The sequence below is a fragment of the Ciconia boyciana genome, chromosome 10, assembly GCF_034638445.1.
Source record: "Ciconia boyciana chromosome 10, ASM3463844v1, whole genome shotgun sequence".
Lineage (NCBI taxonomy): Eukaryota > Metazoa > Chordata > Aves > Ciconiiformes > Ciconiidae > Ciconia > Ciconia boyciana.
Window position 1 is genome coordinate 18,590,834 of NC_132943.1, and position 21,278 is coordinate 18,612,111.

The 21,278-nt window shown below is 51.7% G+C and overlaps 1 protein-coding gene across 1 annotated transcript in view; it reads right to left on the minus strand.

Moving 5' to 3' along the window:
• Positions 1–6,054: 6,054 nt before the first annotated feature.
• The window catches only part of CFAP65 (cilia and flagella associated protein 65), a 32,536-nt gene continuing 17,312 nt past the window's right edge, over positions 6,055–21,278 (minus strand). The window contains exons 19-32 of the mRNA XM_072874546.1: positions 20,972–21,148; positions 20,220–20,286; positions 16,198–16,308; positions 15,225–15,416; positions 14,302–14,460; positions 12,814–12,957; positions 12,243–12,359; positions 11,490–11,627; positions 10,875–10,940; positions 8,960–9,174; positions 8,440–8,589; positions 7,601–7,897; positions 6,789–6,926; positions 6,055–6,091 (exon numbers count right to left, since the gene is read on the minus strand). Coding sequence (XP_072730647.1) covers positions 6,055–6,091; positions 6,789–6,926; positions 7,601–7,897; positions 8,440–8,589; positions 8,960–9,174; positions 10,875–10,940; positions 11,490–11,627; positions 12,243–12,359; positions 12,814–12,957; positions 14,302–14,460; positions 15,225–15,416; positions 16,198–16,308; positions 20,220–20,286; positions 20,972–21,148 — 2,008 coding nt within the window. The remainder of the gene's footprint in view (positions 6,092–6,788; positions 6,927–7,600; positions 7,898–8,439; positions 8,590–8,959; positions 9,175–10,874; positions 10,941–11,489; positions 11,628–12,242; positions 12,360–12,813; positions 12,958–14,301; positions 14,461–15,224; positions 15,417–16,197; positions 16,309–20,219; positions 20,287–20,971; positions 21,149–21,278) is intronic.

Genomic DNA, 21,278 nt, shown 5'->3' on the forward strand with positions numbered 1-21,278 from the left:
CAGCACCCTGCTCCCAGCCGGGCAGGCAGGACCCTGGCCCAGGCGTGCCGGGCTGCAGCACCTCACCTGGCTCCGGTGACACGCTGGCAGCTGGCAGGTGAGCGGCTTCGCCTTCCCCCGCCGGCTCATGAGCAGAAAATGAGGGTGACGCCGGCTGGATGGGGCTTTTATAGCCCTGATAAAAATAGCGCTGGCTGGCCGGTGATCGGGGGGCCGGAGAGATGTGACTGAGCAGAGACAGGCGAGAGGGCTGGGCTGGCGGCAGCGAGCCTTCTCCCCAGCACACCTGTCACGGCTCTGTGTTTGCTCAGAGCAAATATTGACCCAGGGAAGGCAGGCTGGGCAAGGGAGGCGATTAGCCCACCTAGATTAGAGGCAGAGCAGGTCTCTATGCAAACTCTCCAGGGCTGCCTTTGTTAATGGGAGCCTGATGGGCTGATAGGAGCCAGGAGCCTGGGTGCTGGGGCGGGCGGTGGGGAGGAGGAGGTGGGGGGGAGAGGAGGAGACATTCATTAACCTGCACTGGAACAACACCAGCTGTCACTTTTCCACCCACCTGCCTGGCTCACTTTGCAGCTGGGGGTGAGGGGAGAGCAGGGGCCAGGGGAGGCAGGTGTGGGGGTACCCTACCTGGGCAGCTCTGGGGCGGGGGCTGCTTGCTTGCAACGCTTTGGGCTGCCAAAAGGTGAGGGAGCGGTAAGATCCCCGGACTGGAAAGCAAAGCTCCTGCCTATCCTAAGCAGCCTGACACTGAGTGCCAGTGATGGCAAGGACCCCCTTGCCCCCACTCATGCTGAAGACCCCTTGGGCACACCAGGGCAATGCACGCTTCATTGACAGAAGCCCACAGACCTCTGAGCCGGGCAGCAAATCAGAGCTTGACAAAACCACCTCTGCTCGCTCTCTTTGGGAGCGTTTCCAGCACGGCCGCATGGGCCAGGAGCCAGCTCTCCCGACACAGCCGCAAGAACAGGATGTGTTTCACTCCATGTGCACATGCCTTCCCGTGGGGTCACTGCATCCCAGAGTCACACTACTCTCCCGCATCTCGGCTGTGTCACTAACCAGCAGGGTAACCGGTGTGGACACCCCCGTGCTGGCTCTGGGGGCAGCGTGCAGAGCCCATGGGGGCCAGGAGAAGTTTAGACACTCCTGTAGCACCCAGCCATGCTACTCAGCCCTGGCAGTACTCAGCTGATCTCAGCTGGAGCCAGCAGGAGCTGGGCTATCTCTTTGGGTTACTCTGGCACCCGCAAGCTCCCTGGATAACTGAGCATGAAATGCAGCTGTGGTGGCAGGAGAAGCTCCTTTGTGCAAGTGCACTGGTGTGTTTATTTGTGTAGATGGGTGTGTTTGCAGGTGGGGAAAGGGGTAACGCTGCTTTAACCCCCACAGCGGACACCTGCAGGTATCCTGGTCCTGGGTATGCTTTGGAAACTGCCACCGTTGTCCTTTCCAGAGCTGAAGTGTGCTTGCAGTGGATTCCCAAATGTAAGTAGGCAGTTGCAGATCCTTATCTGCCACCCAACTCTTCTTCCTTGGAGACTTGTCCCCCTCAGAGTCAGGATTTTGAAAGGCAGGCTCCATCCCTCCTGCCTGCTGCTGTCTCTGGGGCTGGGGTCCTGCAGGCTCCCAGCCCAGCAGAGCCCGGCACGGGAATGAGCTGGAGTGATGCCAGCCTGCTAGCCTCGGTCGCCCTGATCCTGTTTTCCAGTAGTTTTGCCAGCAAAGGAAATGCAGAACCACCACTGCCCTGGGCTGTGGCGCTAAGGGGAAATGTGATGTTCCCTCTCCTTTTGATGCTGTACAGGCCCTGACGCTTGGGCTTGCCCACTTCTCCTTCCAGCGCAGGAAATGTGCTGGGCAGGACTCTCGCCTCTCCCTGCCGGGTCACGTACTGGCAGAGTGGAGCAGCAGCTCCTGGCGTAGGCTGCCTGGCCGCCCCCCCCTTTCTGGGGAAGCCAGAAAACCCCCAAACACCACACCGTTGCTGCTGTAGCTCCAGCAGACATCTCCAAGACAGCTCTGCCAGAAACGCTTTCTCACCCCGACCTCTCTCCTGCAAGGGCAAGGCCCCACCATGCACCAAATAACAGCAAAGACTACCCTTGCAGGGCTGCCCTATGGAAAATGGGAGAAAAGCGGGTCCCTTGAGCTTGCGGATTGCCCTGCACTGGACAACTATCGCAGGGAACATCTTCCACCTGCCCTGGCATCTCCAGGGCAGCATCTACTGGTGTGTGCTCTTCCTGGCAGGCAGGCAGGCAGCGCTGGGACCAAGCCCCTGCTTATGCACCCAACAGGGCTGGCCCTGGCAGAGGCAGGCTCAGCCTCCTCGCGCAGCAGCCGAGGGTTTGTGCTGCCTCGCTGTCCCATGAGGACTGCCTAGCTCACATCAGAGCACCTCTCATGTCCTTCAGGAGCCACCACTGTGCCCTGGCCGGACCTGAGCATGGACTAAAAAGTCCCCATTCCCAAATACCAAAGCAACACAGCTGAGCCAGCAAAGCCTGATATCTCAGACATGGGAGGCCAGGGGTGAAGGGTCTCTGCCCAGCTCTGCCAGGTGTTGTGGGAGGATCACCTTCATGTTTTTGCTCTCCAGACTTTGCCCTGCCTGCACAGACACTGCAGGCTAGTCGGGGCAGGACCTTTCCAGGTTCCTACCCAATACTCAGTACGGGAAGAGAAGGGGCTGATTCCAACTAGGGGCTGTGCACACCTGTAGCAGTGGGTCCAGGGGACCGTCCCCTAACACTGCCACCTTCCCCACACCGACACAGAGCCACGCCAAGTGGGTCTTTGCAGGGGATTCAGGCTCCCCAGCTGCAATGGGACAGCAGAGCCTTGCAGACACCCTGGCAGGGAAGACCAAGAGCAGCTTTGTTCCCTTCCCTTTATCTCCCAGACAATGGCACGATTCAGCAGGTGTTAAATGTTTTAATGGGATTCAGGATAGCTTCTGTTGCCCACCTGCCCCAAGGCCATTTCACCCCTCCCTAGGAGCCAGGACTAACAGCCAAGAAGAAAAGGCCTGTTGTGTGTTGCATTAACTGCCTGATGACTGAGCACTCCTGATAACTAGCACAAGGAGGAGGGGAGCCCCATTAGCTTGCCAAGCTCACACTCGGCCATCCTCACGCTGGCCGTGTACCTGCCGGCAGCCTGTCCAGGCCGGCCTGGCCAGCAACCCCAGCCCCACGGGAACATCACCCCACTTCACCACCCGAACACCAGTGGGAAGGAGCAGGACCCCTATGTACAATATCTCCATTAGAGAGGTGCGCATTAGAAACGTGGCTGGTGTTGAGGCAGGGGCCAAATCCAGCCCTGGAAGCCAGTACAAGCTCAGGCTTCCTCCTGCCTGAGGCCCCAATGTGGTTAGCAGAGACAGGGCTTCTCCCCTCTTCTGGGAGCTGGGCTGTGGGTCTGGCTCTACTACAGTCCCACGGTTCATTGCCTTCACCCTTGGCAGTGGGTAGCAGCAAAGCCCCTTGCTAAGGGACAAGTCCCCCCCACCAGCGCTGCACGTCTCTGCCCACCCTTCACCTCACCGCTGCCCACAAGCTCCAAGTGCGGGGAGGAGCAGCAGGGAAGCACTGAAGCCCCCGCGTGAGTGCATTGCTGAGACTCCCCACTCTGCAGAGCTCACCCCCAGCAATGCCTGGGGGTGCTGCTGTCTCCCACTCCCCTTGCCAAAGGGACTGCGGTGTGGCTCTGTCACACATCCGAGTGTTTTCCAAAACCAGGGCCAGGGTCTAGTTCCCAGCTTGAGAAGAGGAAGCAGGAATTTTCCCATCCTGGGAAAGGGGCTGTCCGTAGTGGTTTTTAACTTAGGATGAGGATAAAAGAAGAAAAGTGTGTGACAGCTGCTAATGGCTTTGCTTAGTGCACGCTGAGTGGTTCTGGTTGACAGGCACCAGTGAAGACCTAGAATAGAGGTGACACACCACCATCTCACCCTCGCTGCAAAGAGGCGAGGGAAGAAAGATTTCTCTCTCAGAGGTGTAGGTAGCTCTCAAACCTCTTGTTCTCTGACTCACCTGTTGCTGAAGGCACTGTCTCAGGGCTCTCCTACTGGAGAGACCCTCATCAGAGAAGTGAATTTACCTCTGATAGTGCTCCAATAGGCAAGTACAGTATGAGTTCTGTTTCCTCTAGGTCCAGGCTGTGTTCAGCATGGGAGAGTGGGGAAGAATAAGAGTTTTAATGACAAAAAAAATCTCTCCCTGCACATGTGTCTGCATGCAGGCTCCATCCATTTGCTCTTGGATGTTACACCAGACTAACACACAGCATTTCCCAGGTTGACCCATCTGTCCCACAAGGCAGAGGAGTTAACGGTGACGCAGTCCAGAGAGTATCAGATCACGCAGCAGGTCTGAGGATGGACAAACTCACTGACCCTGTCTCTGCTGCTCCAGGCTGCCCTTGGGCTCCTGCAGGCAGCTGGATTCAACCTACTTTAGGACAACGGCAAGGCTCCTGCCCCTGCCTGTGTTACCCATTTGGGAAGCCTGTCACAGGACTACAGAGCATCTGTAGTGAGCAAATCCTGAGTGAGGAGCCTGGACCAGGCAGAGTCACCCCAATTGGACTGAACAGCCAGGCCCTGCTGCTGCCTTGAGCTGGGGAGGAAGGAGGTGGTACCCCATCGCCTGTTCAGCACCAGCTGAAGCCCAGAGGAAGACAGAAAAGCTGCTGTGATGTAGGAGATCTGGCACCCAGAGTGATGGGGAGGGAGGAGAGGGTCTGCACTTCTTATGAGAAGGACCCAGGACCCACGTGAAGGCCCCAGGCGCCCAGGCTGAGCTCAGGAGCTGGTAGTGCCTTTGCAGTATCTCTGACAAAAGGAACAGCTCAGCCCTGGGGCTTGGTAACAGTTACGCACACAGGGCTCCTTGCACAGAGCAGAGCACTGGGGTAGTGCTGAGTGAGCTGCAGCACCCCCGGGCACAGCAGGCATCTGCCCTCTGCCAAGCAGGGCAGAAGCCCTCCGCAGCTCCATGGTCTTCTCTTGGGCTGCAAGGGGAGAAGGTGCAGCTCCGGTCTTGGCTGGGCACTGGCACTGGGAACACAGGGCAGGAGGGTTTGGAGAGGCACGCCAGCTGCATCCCCACCAGAGCAGGGTGGCTGGGTGAGCCCTGCATAGCAGAGCCCGTAGCAGGGCTGCAAAAGAGGGGAGATGCTGCAAACCCAGCCCTGCTGCCTGGCACGGCCGGCCTGCAGCCTCTGCCAGGGAGCAGGCAGCCAGTGCCCAGCACCAGCCCCAGCTCCGTGCTGGCACCTGGGATTTCTCACAACTAACAGTGCCACCTCCCGGCTGCGACAAACCCCGCTCCTTCACAGTGACACCCTCCGGCAGCCTGCCAGACCCCCATGCCAGGCCAAAGCTCAAAGCATCCCCTTCCCCAGGTGACAGCCTTGCAGTCTGAAAAGGGGAGAGCTCCTTCAGGGTGCTCCCAAACCCAGATACATCGATTACATACGTTACACGCTGGTGTCTGTGTGTCCAGAGGCCAAGCTCCTTTTATTGGGCTGCCAAGTGTGCTAGACGGTGCTGCAGCTGCTCTCTCGGGCTGGGTCACTGTACATGGGACCTGCAGCAGCCACTGGAGCAAGGAGGGGAGGAAGATTCAGTACCTGCATCCTACTGATGTTGACAGGGGCTCAGCAACTCAATGCCCAGCTGTCAGTCCTTCCTCAGCTACATTTCAAAGCAGATTCCACTCCTCTCCCAGTTGGTACAGACTGGGGGCAGTGGGAACAGTCACAGAGTTGTCCATGTGCTCCCTGTAGCACAGGGAGGTTCTTCTCTGGTGATGTGGCCAGCCACAGAGAGGAGAGATCTCACGAACTCTGCTGTGGAGTTGCCAGAAGTTTCAAATTGGAGCTGAGGACATAATCAGGACATACCTCCTCAGAGGCAGCCAGCATGCTGAGCTCAGGTCATGGTGTGGGAGGATCAGAGTTGCCCTGGACATCACAGGGATGGGATGAAGAGCGGAGACAGCTGATGTGGTTGAAGAGCTCAAGCAGCACAGTGCCCAGCAGCTATGCTCTTGAGGGTGGGGGTTCTGGATTGGTGATTCTGAAGAAGAAGAGATTGCTTTTGGGGTGGGGAGAGTGCAGCCTGCTGCTGCCTCCCCCCAGGCAATCATCCCTCCCTGAGGGATCACGGGGAACACCCATTGTCTATCTAGATAAGACTCCTGCAGCTCTGGAGATGACACCTCCATCCAACAACCCTCCCCCATCCTCCCTCAAGCCCATCTCCCTGCACTTCTCCCCAGGCTGGGGCAAATCCTCACGCTTTGCCCTCAGCCCCAAATCTGCCTCCCCACTGGTGGCCATTCCCTCAACCTAACTAGATCCCACACCATCTTGTACTACGAAGCTTTGCTCCCTTTCTGCTGTCAGAGGCTGTGCTGCCTGCTCCTTGACCCCTTTTCCCAAGGGACCCTCCTTGTGCTGGGCTCTCCAGTGCCACGGGCCAGCCCCTTCTGCCAGCTGTTCACTCACAGGGCCCTGCCCCAGAGCTGCATGATGATTTTGGGTCCACAGAAAGGCTGTAGTGTTACCACTTCTGCTCTGTGGCCCAGGACAAGCCAAGAAGGGGCAGAGGCTTTGGGAGTGGATTCCCCCTTTTGCACAGGCAGCCTTTTGCACTGCCCATTGATAGGCAGTGATCCAGCTAATCCACGTGGTCTAGAAAATGGGCTGTGCTTCGGCCTGACATATTAAGGACAGGTCCTGTCCCCTGCCACAGCTCAGATATACTCTGCTACCTTCGAGAAGGGCTGGGGGGTAGAGCAATGACCCTGGGCCTGGCTGTCAGCACCACCTCCCCACGGCTGGCTTCGATCAGGATATTCTGCAGTGTGTTTTCCAGCACCAGCTCCACCAGGTTCCCAAAGGCTGGCTGCCTGGAGGGACAAAAGTACAGGCAGAGGACAGCTATCAAAGCAGATAAGGCAGGCTGCTTGCTGTGACTCCTCCCAGGACACATCAGGCACAGCAGTGGAGCACACACTGTTTCCTCCAAGCTGAGGCCAATGAACCAAAGGCTTGGGCAATGGGTGCTGACCCTTCTCTCAGAACCGCCACTAGCTAGCGTCAGGCCCTGACCTCAGACAGAGGTGGGTGACTGTAGTTTTACTGGTTTCTCCCTCCAAGCTGTGCTGTGGTTAGTATTTGTGCATATGCTCATGGCCTGTAGCAGTATGCAAGGGTGTAGCCACAGCAAAGGCAAGGTGATGAAATACTGCAGTAAAAATAAGAGGCAAGGTAAGCACCCACTGCACTCTAATGTCTAATACGGCCAGGAGTGTCCAAGCATAAAGCAGACTTCACTCACCGCCAGCATCCTGGCACTGCTCAGGACTCAGCCCCAAGACACAGCAAACCTGTACTCTTCACAAACTACACTCAGGAGAGGGTGGCTAGGTGGGCTAGCATTGATTTCCACCCCAAGCACACAGAACACCCCAGCAGAAATGCTGCAGGGCAGAAACGGAAATGGTTTTCTGGCCAGGTGGTGTGCTGCCATGGCTCTCCTGCCCGTGCAGCTCTTGCCTTTTCTGTGTGAGCTCTTCCTCACCTGCTCATCATCTTCTTTTGCTCCCTCAACTGATTGTGGTGCAAAATCTCACTCATCCTCTCCCAAGACTCCAGCAAATCATTGTTGGGAGAGGTTTCCTGCCTCATTTCTTTCCTCTCTCCATTCTTCTCAGGGTACAGATCTGAGGAAGCAGAGACCCTGGAGGGGACCGTGAAGCACTGTCTCATGTCCTGGAGCTCTGCTGTTTCTTCACACCGGAACTGGGAGAAATATGGAATGGGCTCATCCAGGCTTCTTCTCACTGCGTCATGGAACTGGGTGTTCTCCAAGAGGCCTCTGGGAGAAGGAAAATAATGGACGAGTCCCAGCAAATCAGATATCTGTATGATCCCAGAGGATCATTACAAGACAGTACAAATCAGAGGAAAACCCTGACTGATGACAATGTTTAGTCTGTCCCTTCTTGCTTTCTGGGCCTAAGGGAGCCAGCAAGATGGCTTGAGCTAAGGAAACTACCTTTGCCTCCCCAGCACTGGTTCTTTGCATTTCTGCAGCTGATGGACAAAATAGGTGAATCTCAGTACAGCCTGTTCCCAAGACCACGGCAGGCAGAGTGCCCTGGTTCCTGGGCAGTGACACCCATCACTATGCAGAGATGGGCGCAGCCCCTAGCTGGGGAGCAAGACCCTGCCTGTGGCTGCCACACCAGGACTCCTGAGCTCATAGCCCCCAAGGCGGCCTTTGGCAGGCTGGATCCCCTGTTCTGGTGCAACACGAGTGCACAGACTCCTCTGGGATTAGCAGGGGGCTGGCTGTGCTGCGCGCACTCCCCTGGAGGACAGGGGCTTCAAAGCAGGTGAGGGTGAAGGGACACGCACCTGATGACGCCTGTGAGTATGTCAGTCACTATCTTCAACTCCTGTTTGGAAGCAGCAGCCAGGGACAGCCACTTGGGGTCCATGTCCATCCTGTCTCTGTCCCTACTCCCGTCCACAAACTTGCTCTCCAAGGGCCAGTCGCTGAAGGGGCTGGGAAAGGAGTTGTTCCATCAGTGGCAGCACTACTGAACCAAAGACCTGCATCCTCCTGGCTGAGCAGCAGCACTGCAGGCAAGCGGGGAGCAGTGCGGGATGCCAGGGGATGAGCGGGAGCTGCTGCACTTGTGAGAGCAGCAGGCACACTGTCATAAGAGAGGAGCACTGAGCTCTGACAGTATCTCCCTTTTGAGGGAGGGAGAGAAACATGTCATGTCAGCTAACACTGGGGAAAGCAAGGCACCTCTTGTCTAATACTGAGGCACTGGAGGGAGCAGAGCAGAGCTCCATGTTCAGTGCATATCACAGCATGGGCAGCCCTGGCTCAGATGAAGATGCCAATTCAAAAAGCTGGATCTCTTACCAGGACAAGAAGTATTTGGGGAACTCTGAGGTGAAGTTGCTGAAGAAGTCCTCAATAGAGTAGGACCTGGCTGTCACACCAAGGTGTAAAAGGATGGGCTTGGGAGGCTCTGGTTTGACCCACACCCGGCTGGCTTCTTTGTCCAACAGCAGCCTCCTCTGAAAGTGTCCAGCAGGCAGATTGGGCATAGGGTGATTTTTAATAGGGGGTAGTGTCTGTTGGAGAGAAACAAATAGCAGGTACTTGTTTGCTTCTCTGGCCACAGGTAGGCTGGTGTAGGTGAGAGCACTGGCATGAGAACTGGAAAGCCCAGCAGACAGAGCCACCAGATCCTGGACAGGAGATAGCATCAAAATGATCTTGGCACTGCAGTACCACTATCAGGCATGAGTGGCCATGCAGGAAATCAGGTCCACTCCCACCTTACTGCCTAGTGTGCCAGCCCTGAGTGTCAGCAGGGCGTTAGGGTCTCCCCAGGGCACTCAGGGCTGTTGTACTCCAATCCATCCCTGTGGAACTCCAGGAGATCATCTCTGCTCTTCCGAGCACATCCAGAGCACTGTGGGAAAAGGGATGTGCAGGAATGCATGTGGAAATTGTCCCCCAAGCCTGGAAAGAAACCAGGAACTGACTCCAGCCACACTACATGGGCCAGTTTGGGGCTGAATTACCAGCAGTCAGTTTGGGGGAAGTTTCTTAGGACAGGAATAGTCCAGAAGCCTGGGCCAGAAGGACACCACCCAGCTCTGGAGAAGCCCTCAGGCATCACAGGACTTCAATGACCTTTGAGACATAGCTGTCCAGCCTCTGGGGATGAGGCCAGAGGCCCTCACTGCTCCTGACACAGACACAGCAGGTCATCACAGGCTCCAAACTGTCAACTAGGAGCTAAAACCCTAGAGAACTAAATGAAACTGTTTTTACTTTTCCCCAATCATTCTTATGTTCGTCCCAGTGAATGCCTCAACCTGCATCACTGATCACACTTAACAGCACAGGGCAGACAGTCGAAGCTAGAGCTGCCCTATGCTGATACCTTCACACAGGCCAGCACAGGGCACGCAGAGGCACTCTGCAGAGTCCTAGGAGCACTGCTACAGCCTTACTATGGTGGCAGTCCTCAGATAACAAGCTGTGACTCCTAGCTGAATGAATCTGCTCAGGCCCAACCTCATGCCAACTCCTCTTAACCCTTCCACATCTCAGGTTGGCTGGTTCTCCACAAGCCCTGTCATTCCCACAGCACATGCTACCGATGGCTGTAAGCACAGCATGGGTCTGCCTTTGGGCCCAAGCAGTTCTGCAGAGCATTCACTGGGACCTTGTTCACACCTTGCCACCACTGCTGGAAAAGCTGTCTTTACAACTCAGAGCAGCTATTGCAGCCCTATGCACACGCCTGCGTGAAACTTGAGGGGAAACACAGATGAACCAGGCAAATTGAGCTTTAAAGCTTTCCATGCACTTAAATCAAGGCAGTTCCTGCCTGCGGCTTCTCCCGAGGCACAGACCACAGTTCTTTTAGCAGTGAGGATAAAGTCTGCACCACATAATGCCAGGGTCTTGCTGCTTTCCATCGTGGCACACGTTCCATTGTGGCCCCAGCATGAAACCAGTCCAGGTACCGACTGCCCTGCCCACGTGCATCTTTTCTGCTTATGCGAAACCTGTCCCCCATTCTCCATTCACGGGTGCACATTTGGTTCCAATTTCACTTCCCATTCACCTCAGCTGGAAAGTTACTGCCCACAGGACACAGCCAGACAGTCTGATTCTTCTGGTTCCTCCAAACAGTCTGTCTCCCAAAGCCTTGAAGCTACAAATCCTGCTGTGCTCTCTGTCCAGGCTCCCACGCTGTGATATCCAGCATCTGCCTCTTTTCTAAAGCAGTCAGTTTGATTCCACTATGACTTACCTTGTATTTCCTGATCACAGCTGAGGATTCAGGAAGATTTTCTGTCTCAGCAGAATCTGATGACCTCTGAAAAGGAAAAAAAAAAAAAAAAAAAAAGGAGGAGAAATCACAGTGTGGGAAAGATATGGAGCAGAACAGGACTCCAGGATTTTGTTTTACTTTGCCCCAGCTGACAGTCAATGATCTCATCCTCCCATTCTTCACTTGGGCCACATTCTTAATGTTAGTTACACATTTCTCTCCAGTGTTTATTCATGGTTAAAAATCCAGCCATTGGTTTCCAGAGCCACTGGGGATTTTTTCCTAAGGCTTCTCATGCACTTCCAAATTTCAGATGATTGTTAGCAAATTCAGAGTTTGTAAGGTGATCAGAAAAATAATTTTAATTCCAAGGTCCCCACCTGCTATCCCCTCTCTCAATGTTATAGAGAGTGCAAGAGGATTCTTGGCTAGAAACCAAGACCTCATTTCCCACTATCCACAGACCAGCTATGAAATCTTGAGTAGATGAGAGCCTCATGTCCTCTTACCAACTTGCCTAGATTTTCTTAAAGAATGTTTCTTGTTGACACCTGGTTGTGAGCTAAGCTGTTGTAAAGTTCTGGCAGCACTTACCCCTGCAGGTGACTTTGGCTTCTTCTTAGTCCCAAGGTCCTTCTCTGTGATGGTGAACTCCACAGCCTGCCGTTCCTTCACCTTTTCCCACTCCTGCAGGTCCCTCTGATACTGAACCAGGGACTGCTGGATGTATACCTGTGAAGCAAACCATGATTGGAGGGAGTAGGGCTAGAAAGGAGCTGCAAACAACACAGTCTCTGGCTCAAGTCCATGGCTGTCACCCATTCCTCCCTTCCAGGACATCCCAGCCAGAGCCCACTCCCGTTCCATGTCTTCCAGTGGCAGGAAGAGGAGAGATCAGTGCTATTATAAGACTTATACAGAGAAGACACAATCTCTTGCCAAAGGACACCTGGAAAGTGTCCAGAGGGACACTACTGCAAGTCTGTGCCCCCACTAATATTAAAGAAGCAAGACTTGCTTTTTACAGGTATTTAAGTCTCATTCAAAACTCCCATTCAAACTCCCATTTAACTCCCATTCAAACCTTGACTTCTAGTAGCTGGGTTCAACCCACAAAGCCACATGTTGCGCAATTACACCTTATCTAGTGAGCCACACAGAGAGATGCTTAAAGCATCAGGAGACATGAAGCTCAGTATCTTCAGTAATGAGAAGTGCTGGCCAGCATTATGGAGCAAAGAAGGATTCCTTCAGCTGGAAGCAGCAGGCAGCTGACTGCTGGGGCCAGCCATTTGGGAACTGCAGTGCCCAGGTGATGGTAATACACAGGTACCTCTTGGGTCTCACCTCACACACCAGATCTACACTGTAGAAGGAGGCACTCCGTGAAGGTCGCAGGGTGATGAAGCAAGGGATGCTCTCTCCAGGCTGCACAACCCCTGACTCTGGAGTAATGTGCAACACCTGGGGAAAAATAAAGCCACAGAGGAGTTGTTTCACTGTCCTAGGACCTTCCTATGTGCCTTCTTTTTGCAGGAAACACAGGACTGTGGGAATTCTCTCCCCTCCCCTTCTCAGAGGTATGTGGCGTAAGAGAGATACAGCAAATATATTCAAAGAATGACCATGGACTTTGCTGGTAGACAGCAAAGTCCTGAGGTTCATTATCACATCCTGTAGTTCCAGGTTCATGTATCCTCACTGAAGTCTTCAGATTCCCCTTCTGAATTCCTGTCTTTCCCCTCATCCTAACCTTTGCCTTCACTTTTCTCTGCCCTTTTCTTTTATCAGTTAGTACAAAAGCCAAGTCCCTAGGATCATTTCTGATTGTCTGGTTGAAAAAGGAGTTGTAAGGTCTTTTAATGGAACAACAGAGATGGGCAAGAAGGCTGTTGAGGAAAGAGAAGGAAGGACTTACCCTCTTGTCTTTACAGGTGCTTATCCTCCAGGCAAACACAACAGCCTTGCTCTCTGAGATATTGTTGAGAAAGACAAGTCGACTGGCTTTGGTGCAGTCTGGGATATTTCCAAGGCAAATCATGTGGTGTGACAAGGTGGCTGCCTGCAGGAAGCAAGGTGAAACCAGGAGGAACAGCAGGGAAGGAAGATGGGATGTGCCCATTGGGGAAGGGCAGTCACATAGCCGTCTAAGTTATCCAGCAATTCATAGATAATATTTGCCAGTTACCTTTACTATAACAACTTGAGGGAGCGTTATATTTCTCTCATTTTTTGCTCTGGTTACAATGACTCTTTACAGCAAGAGGACAGCCCTGTTGCAGTGGGACTGAGTGAGCTTTGAATAGAACATAACACTGGTGCTGGGGCAGGAGAGGATCTCAGGAGCACAGAGGACCAGTAGCACCCAGATTCCATCTGCAGCACGTGCAGTCCAGGCCTTTTCCTACTTCAGTTGGCAAACACATGAGGTTTGTGCTTGTGCAAAATCCTCATCAACCTGAATGCAAGTTTTGGGAAACTGCTCCCTACCGCACCTTGCTACTAGTATGCTACTAGTCTGTCCCATTCTCCAGGCACAGTGCAAACTCTAATTAATTACACTGATCATTAGAGAAACTAATGACTCTTGGTTACAGACAACAGAGCCTTGTGGAATGGCATCTTTGTTGGCAGCCCGAGACAGGTTTCTAATCATCTGCTCTTTGCTGTACCCAGGAATGCAATTGCTCTGCTGGAAGCCAAAGAGCATATGTAGCTGTGGCTGGGCTCCAAGGTAGGCATGCTAACATCACACAGGATGAATCCTTTACCTGCCTGGAGTATGCCTCTGCTGATGCTGCTTAATGCTGATTCACTACACTGGGATCTGTGGCCGAGTTTAACAACAGATTGTCCAGGCTGGCAGGCCGGCTCTAGCCAGGCCAAACAAGCTCCTGCTGAGCCCGCAACAGGTCAAACAAGTGCATTCCTTGGGATGTGCCTGAATTAGTGACCATCCTGCAATCTGTGTTCAGGTTATGCATCACCTGAGTTTGGCTGTGAAATGGAGGCAGCCAAGCCCTGACAGGGTATGTCAGGAGTATTTTTGTGAATCAGTTACCAAAGAAAAGGTGTTTTAGCTGCAAATAAGAAAGGTAGCTGTGATGGAGGGTAACTTTTAATAGAAAATTCAGAAAATGAACAAACCCTAAAACCTTTTTGTTTCTAATGGCAGTGGAAGCAGCAGGCTGGAAGGAAGGTGCCTTTCAGAACAACTGCTTTTATGAGTTAGGCTCTAGATGACTTGCTGGAAGGGAAATATTGCTTTATCTTATGGCAATGAACTCCCCTGCAACACAGGCTACTGCTAGATGGGGCCACTTCCACATTTCAGTCTCTCTCACGCATTTCTGGTGATTCTGTGATTCTGTAACCATATTATTCGTATCAGCATGCCTAGACTTACCTGCCCAGGCACGGTTAGCTTGGTAGAACCTGGAAAGACTGAAGGAGACAAAACTTCGCTGGATGTGGCAGTGTCTCCTACGGTATCTGGATCGTAGCCTACTCCCTGGAAGGTGATCAGAGCTGATTCACCCCCCAGGATGTGGATGGGAACATCAACCTGCCTTGGGCAAGATAAGAGTTTTAAGTCCAGAGTCATATTTGGGTGAGATGTGCAAGAAGCTAGTATACTTGCTAATGAACAAGTCTAAATACACCGCATGCATGGGTGAGGAGAAATCCAGTCTCTTTTGCTCTTTCAGGCCTTGACCTTCCCTCCTAACCCAGGAAAGTTGGTTAAGGAGTCAATTAGCCAGTTACGGTATGAGATGGGCAGGGACTCCTTGAAGCAAAAGTTGGAGTTTTAAAATTAAATTTATTTATTTTTCCATGCATCTGCCACAGAGTGGGGCAATAAGTAGTGCTCCAGCTGTGGCCCTGCCTGCTACAGCCTAGGACAGGGGTCTTTGGGAAGGCTGTTTCCAGAGGGCTGCAGCAGCGTACACTGCAACGATAAAAGACCCTGGCTTTAGTCTCTTTGGTGGGAGTTACTGGAGGCCAACAATGAAACAAAAATCTGATCAGATACTGTTTATACCCTTGGTCACTGTTTCATCCTTGAGAAATACATATTGGGATGACTCTGGTTGTGGAAGAAATGTGTTCTTTAGGAAGAAGAAATTTATGAGATAACAATTTATCTGCTCCATTTCCTGACCAGACCAGCCACTCATTTGCTCTCAAGACTCTCTGCTTCTTGGAGGAATGGAGCTCAATTCAGCTGTAGCATGACATGGACCAACCATCAGTAAGAGATCTAAAGAATTTTAGGCACACAACAGCAGAGAAAAACCCTGTTTCTGGCAGTCATGAGGAGGGTCTTACCAAGTACGTTCTGGCTTCCAGTGGTGAGAAGATCCACTCAATGTGGCCTGTTGTGCCAGGAGGAATTTCTCCTCTAGGAGTTAGGCAGACAAACACAGGATGCTGAAAATTCTCATCCTGGGTCCTCACAATGCTGTCCAGCTGAACCTCAAACATCACAGGCATGGAGCCGCCATTGTAGAGTTCATAAATCTGAAGTGAGTCAGAGAGAGCAATGCTTATTATACCATGCACAAGTTAAACTAGTTAACACTTCCCCAGAGGACTCTGATAAGCATTAATAATTAATTAGTCAGCTTGTCTCCCAAGAATGAGGAGACCTCATAGTGTCAGGATTATCACGGAGGCTCTCATAGGAGACTATGCTGAAGGTTTATCACAGCATATGTACATTGATAACTACAGTGCCTCTCCAAGTGGTGCCCTGCAAATTCAGTCTAGGAGAAAATTAACACAAATTAGCTAAAGGGATCCCTGTAAAGCAGATTACTTGAAATGCAAAAACACTCATATTAAAGTGATCTTAATTCATTTCAGACTTGTTCATTTCCCAAGTAAATTAGGCAGAACAGAATCAAAGCTGCCTTTTTTGCTGAATAAGTGTTTAAGGAAGTTTAATTAATTTACTAAAAAACTAATTAGGATTTATTTCCAGAGTGCCTGGAGCAGATAGACAAGTCTTCACTTGGATCCAATGCAAGAGAATAGCGGAACAGCCCAACATACCATAAGCTGGCTAGAGTGAGTGCCAAATCTTGTCAAACTGGAGATGGTGAGAGATACTTTCCCTGCTGCCATCCCAGCAGCCATTTCCAGGCTCTGCCTAGTACTAGTCTCAAAGTTCTACTGTGATTCTTTCCTGTGGAGGCCGTTCTGTTTCCTGGGAAATGCCTCAGGCACTGTGTGTCCTTGGGACACAGTAGCACTAGCTCCTTCCCTCCACTGCTGCTGGGTTTGGCCCCAGGATGCTCACCTGTGTGGGGGGGTGGGAGGTCCCAATGGCAATGGGTGCGAAGAGGTGCTTAGTGGATGCAAAATGAACGTACCGCTGGTCCTGTTCCACTGTCACGCCGCTGAAGTTCAGCTACAGTGGAAAGAAATGCAGTCACTTTCTCACAGGGCCTTGGCCCCATCACTGACAACTGCACAAGGACCCTGAAGGACTTTGCAAGCTGAGGGCAACACAGTTACAGATTTAAGTTGGTAGTATCAGGACAGTGTGTCCTAAGAAAAAAGCAAGGAGATGGAGAGCCTACTCAGCTGTTGGCTCTTCTCTGAAAGGTTTGCATCTTGTTTCAGAGAGAAGGTACTTTTTCTCCCTGCTATGTCAGGCACCAGCCTCAGTGCTTCTCTTTGCAAGTATATGGTAGAAATTCTCCATGAATGAGTGTCTGGACTGTACATAGGAGAGTGTGCAGCTGAGACAGCCAGATCCTTTAGAAAGACAGGATTTTAGGTAAGTAGTGGCCTGCTCTTGGAAAGGACCATCTGGATGTCCTCACCCTGGAGGACATCCTGCTCCAAGAATGTGTCTAACAGTCCAAAAACTGCAAGAAGACCCCAGCTGAATTTTAAGTGATCAAGTAATGATCAACATTATCCTGTTAGCAAAGCAGCCACTGGGCACTTCAAGCAAAGGAGAGAGATTTATAGAGCTATTTCATGGAAGGAAGAGACACAGGATTCTGCATTTTGAGAAAACTGCAATCAAGCTAGAGATGAGTCACGATGCATGATTTCCTGCAGGATCACCCCAAAGCACCCCTGAGATGTCTACCTAGAGACAGAGGTTGTAAAGCAGTCACAGAGCTAGTAATGTCTCTGCATGGGCCAAAGGGAGCTAAGTAGCTGCAATTCACAATTAGCTAAGCCTAAAGTATGGCTATTTTTCAAGTGCATATGCAGAAGATGGAAAGGATGTTTGCAATGGCAGGTGGATGCCTTGGACAGACACCTGCAGGAGATACTGTATCAGCTGCTTAAACAAGAGCAGAGAATGCTGATTCCTCCAAAACAACCCATTCCAGTTCAGCTCCATAAACAAGGGGAGGAGGGAGAGAAGACTAGAAATACAATATTAACAAAGTCCCACATGGAATCTTTTCAAAGCAGTACATGAGCATTCAGCTTCCTGAGGGCCTCAGCAAGCCAGATGCAATGCAAAATAGGAGGAGGACAAGAGCTGACACTTTCAAACTGCAAGGGAAAAAGACAGGAACCTTCCTGAGCTTTGGGAGTGAAACACCCATTTATATTACTTGAGTCAAAAAGCCAGCTTGGATTCCACCAGACCACAACTGCCAAGGAAAAACTGTCATCAGTTTCCATAGACACAGCATGTGACATTTAGAGGACTAGCAGTTACTAGCAGGGAGACAAATGGAGAAAAGTGAAGACCCGATGCAATCAGTTCTCCTTCCAGAGTGCACAGACTTCGTCCCACAGCGATGACCTAGAGCATGAGAGGGGAGAGAGACACCAGATTCCCCAGGGAGGAGAGCTGCCTGGAGAACACATGCTGCAGGTGACATCTCATAATACCTAATTAGCATCTATGAAGCAAAGTGCAAACACTTCCAGTTTATGGATCCTGTGTGCTCAGGGATTGTCCCTGGCATCCAGCCCTTCTTTCCAGCGAGTTCTGGGAACCAGCCTACCTCATCCTGCAACACCTGCAGCCGGCTGGGCCTTTCCTACTGAAATTGCTGAGGGCTGCAGATTCTGCCTGGCGAAACTATCCTGGAGCTCTGAGTACAAGGTCACAGCTGCACTCTTACAGGCAGGCTATGGCGATGAGGCAAAGGACAACCTGTGGGAGCATTAGGCAGCGGGAGGCCCCATTTCCCTCCTGCACAAGGGAGCGGGTAACACATGAGTCTACAGAAGTTTCGTCCTGCAGTCAGAAGAAATTGCCAGTGGGAAATCAGTTTGGGTCCTTCAGAGCACCTATAAATCCAGTCACCTCAGGAATGAAAGGTGGCCACTGAGTGGGGAAGGAGTAATGGAGAGGGAGCTCCTCCTGAAGATGAAGCAGACAGACTCTGTTGGGGAAGCAGAGGAGTGGGAGGTAAAAATCTGTCCACATGGGTACAGCCATCACAGAGGTAAGTTTGGATCCCCCAAAAAATCATGCATTGGCTTGCAGCTGGCTAACATCACCACTCTGAAGCCAGGCAATTTGGAATTTGACAAAATAACCAGGCAATACCCCAAGTCCTATGGTCTCCACCTCTGCTTATTGTTGTGATCTCAAATTTCCAAAGCTTAACTTTTGGGGTGACATTACGGCATTTGCTTCCCTTAAGGTTAGCATATGTTCTGCACATTTCATTGGATTCCCAGGTGAGGATCTGTTCAACTCTGGCATGTGAGCATGCTTAGAGCAGTCTCTGCCATGGGGGCTGGCAGCTCTGCACTTTTCATGCCATGACTGAAAGGAATGAAGGCACACTGTTTTCAGCCCCTCAACTGCCCTCTCTGCAGAAGGAGGAGCCTCTTCCATTTCTACTTTCTGATATTAGCAGTTCAGTACTGGCACTGTGCATCCCTGCAGGTTGTGACCACCTGCACTGCTCCAGGTCTCTGGATTGGCCTCCTATTGCCAGAGCTCCAATACACCCAGGGGTCTTTTATCATCCCCAGGACCTCTCATGCTTTTTCAGCTGCTTCTGCAGTGACAGCATGAGGTAGGGTGGTGGCCTCTGGTAGCCACCAAAGCCACTGGCTGTGTGGCAAGAGAGGATGTGTGCCTTATAGGCTGCTGGTACTCCAAAGCCTTATTCCCTCACTGGCCAGCTGATGAAATGCTCACATCCACTCTCAGGATTGTGCCAGGCAGGCAGAGCACAGGGAGCCTGTCCAAGGGCTTTGAGGGAAGGCACAGTTAAGCCACTGTTTGAACAGCTTGGTCAAAGGGTTGGATTTTCAGCTGACAACAGTCCTGAAAGAAAAGAAAAATAAAAGAGATGTGTGAACACAATGGTCTCATAGGAAACTTCAGAGACAGACAAGAAGGCTCAGCCAGGCGTGAGCTGTGCCCGGCAGAGCACAAGGTGACTTTGACTCTAACTGACAGTTTGAGAGAGGGAGAGAGAGAGAAATTAGTTCCAAGCCTGAGGAAATGCTCAGGGAAAACACACTGGAGATGAGCTCTGGGATGCTTTAGCAAGCAGTGAAGCAGGAAGAATGAGTAGGAAGCTCCTCCACCACTGGCAGGAGAAATAAGTGGGCGGACAAAGGCATCAGGGCTGCAGCAGGAACAGCCAACCAGTAACACAGGGAGTACCTTCTGGGCCTGGGGAAGCAGCTGCCTCCATACCTCCAGAGCTGGAGGATGCTCTGCCAACACTGTGCCAGCATGTGTGTCCCCAGATTGCAGCCAGTGCGGGTGGTACTTTGGGAGAAAAGCACATTCCAGGGAGTTTTGAAGAGTGTAGAGAGCTGATAAGATGGAGAGTTTCAGGAAAGCTGCATATGAGAGAAGTAGGATGGGCTGCAGGGCTGAACTCCAGGATCACTGCATGGAACAACTCATGGTAAGGCAGATGAAATGAGGGGAAGCAAGCACAGAAATCCTGTCCATGAGATATACTTGAGTGTGGAAAGCATGCAGGGACTGTAAAACCCAGGAGGGCTGTTTTGGACTTGGAGTTGATTTGGAGGAAGAAGCAATTCTGTGCTAACACCACCAGTAAAATATAAAGGTTAATAATAACAATTAAAAAAAATTCCCTTGCTGGGGAAACCAGCAGATGCTACATCCAAGGGCTGTTTAGCCAGTGCACTGCCATATCACACTGTGCTGGAACCACGAGCTTGTCAGGATTTTGGTTTTATGTCTCTGCTTGGCCCTGTGTTATTGCCCAGCCAGTGCAGATTCCAGGGGAAGGCCACAGCCCCCTGCACACCATGCAGCTTCTGGGGAAAACACCTTGTAATTCAGTTCCTACCTGCTGCTGTTCTGCAGACAGAAGCAAGAGATACCTGCTATCTTACCAGAATCTCATGGCCATAGGAAACCTTCAGCAGGACAGGAAGGCGATCAGTGCCAATGAAATCATGTCTAGCAGCAAAAGAGGAGAGAGAGGAAAACATTAGAAACCAACCTTGTGCCCCAGGGTGATAGAATCAGGGTCACACAGTACATTAGAGACAATTCACTTCCCAGCTAAAGAGTCACTGTTGCATAAGGGCTAGTGAGAGAGTGAGGGGAACAGTTGTGTTTGGGTGGGAACGAGTGATGCAATGTTGATTTTAGTCATACACCAATTTAGGGACCCAAGTTTCTAGGCCAATGCCATTTGAAATGCCAGTACTTCTCAGATCAGGTCTGCTGTGAAAGGGGAGGTGTTCCACTTTCTTCATACCCTCCGTAGGCACACAAGGGCTAACAGCTCTTGTTGATGACAAAAATAAGAATATCACTGAATAATCAAAACCACAGGAAGTGTAGCATCTTGTTCATCTCCTCAACTGTCAGGTCAAGGCAGACAAGTGTCCCCAGCATGTCACACTAAATGCCTTTTGCACTGCAGTGTTAAAGGACTTTAACGACGTTCCCCTAAGGAAGACAAGCTTTGCGGGGTCCAGAAACTGGATACACTCAGGGACTTTTTACTTGCCCAATCTCTGCTGGGCAAGGGGCATGTGAAGGGAAAGGATCTGGCATGGAAACACAGGGGACTCTGATGGCATGTGCTGTCCTGGCATGCAGCATGAGGCTCTGAAGTACAGGTAGTTGCCATCACCTGTGTGAGAGCTGGACAGATTCTTCCTGTCCTGGAAGAAGTTTCCCTGACTTTGGGGAAACACTGAAGAGCTGGTTATCCTGAATTCTCATCTGGTGCAGCTCACGGGGGCTAAACTCAGCATCCTCTGCCCAGTGCTCCATGTCCATCTTCTGATCAGAAGGAAACAAGAAGGCCCTAGGGAACCAGTCAGCTGGTCAGCAACAGGGACACAAAAATTCCCCGGGGCCATGGTCAGCGTATTCAGTCCATCCAGGCTTAGCCCAGCTGGTGGATGCATTATGTTTCATCAGGTCTGATCTGCAGA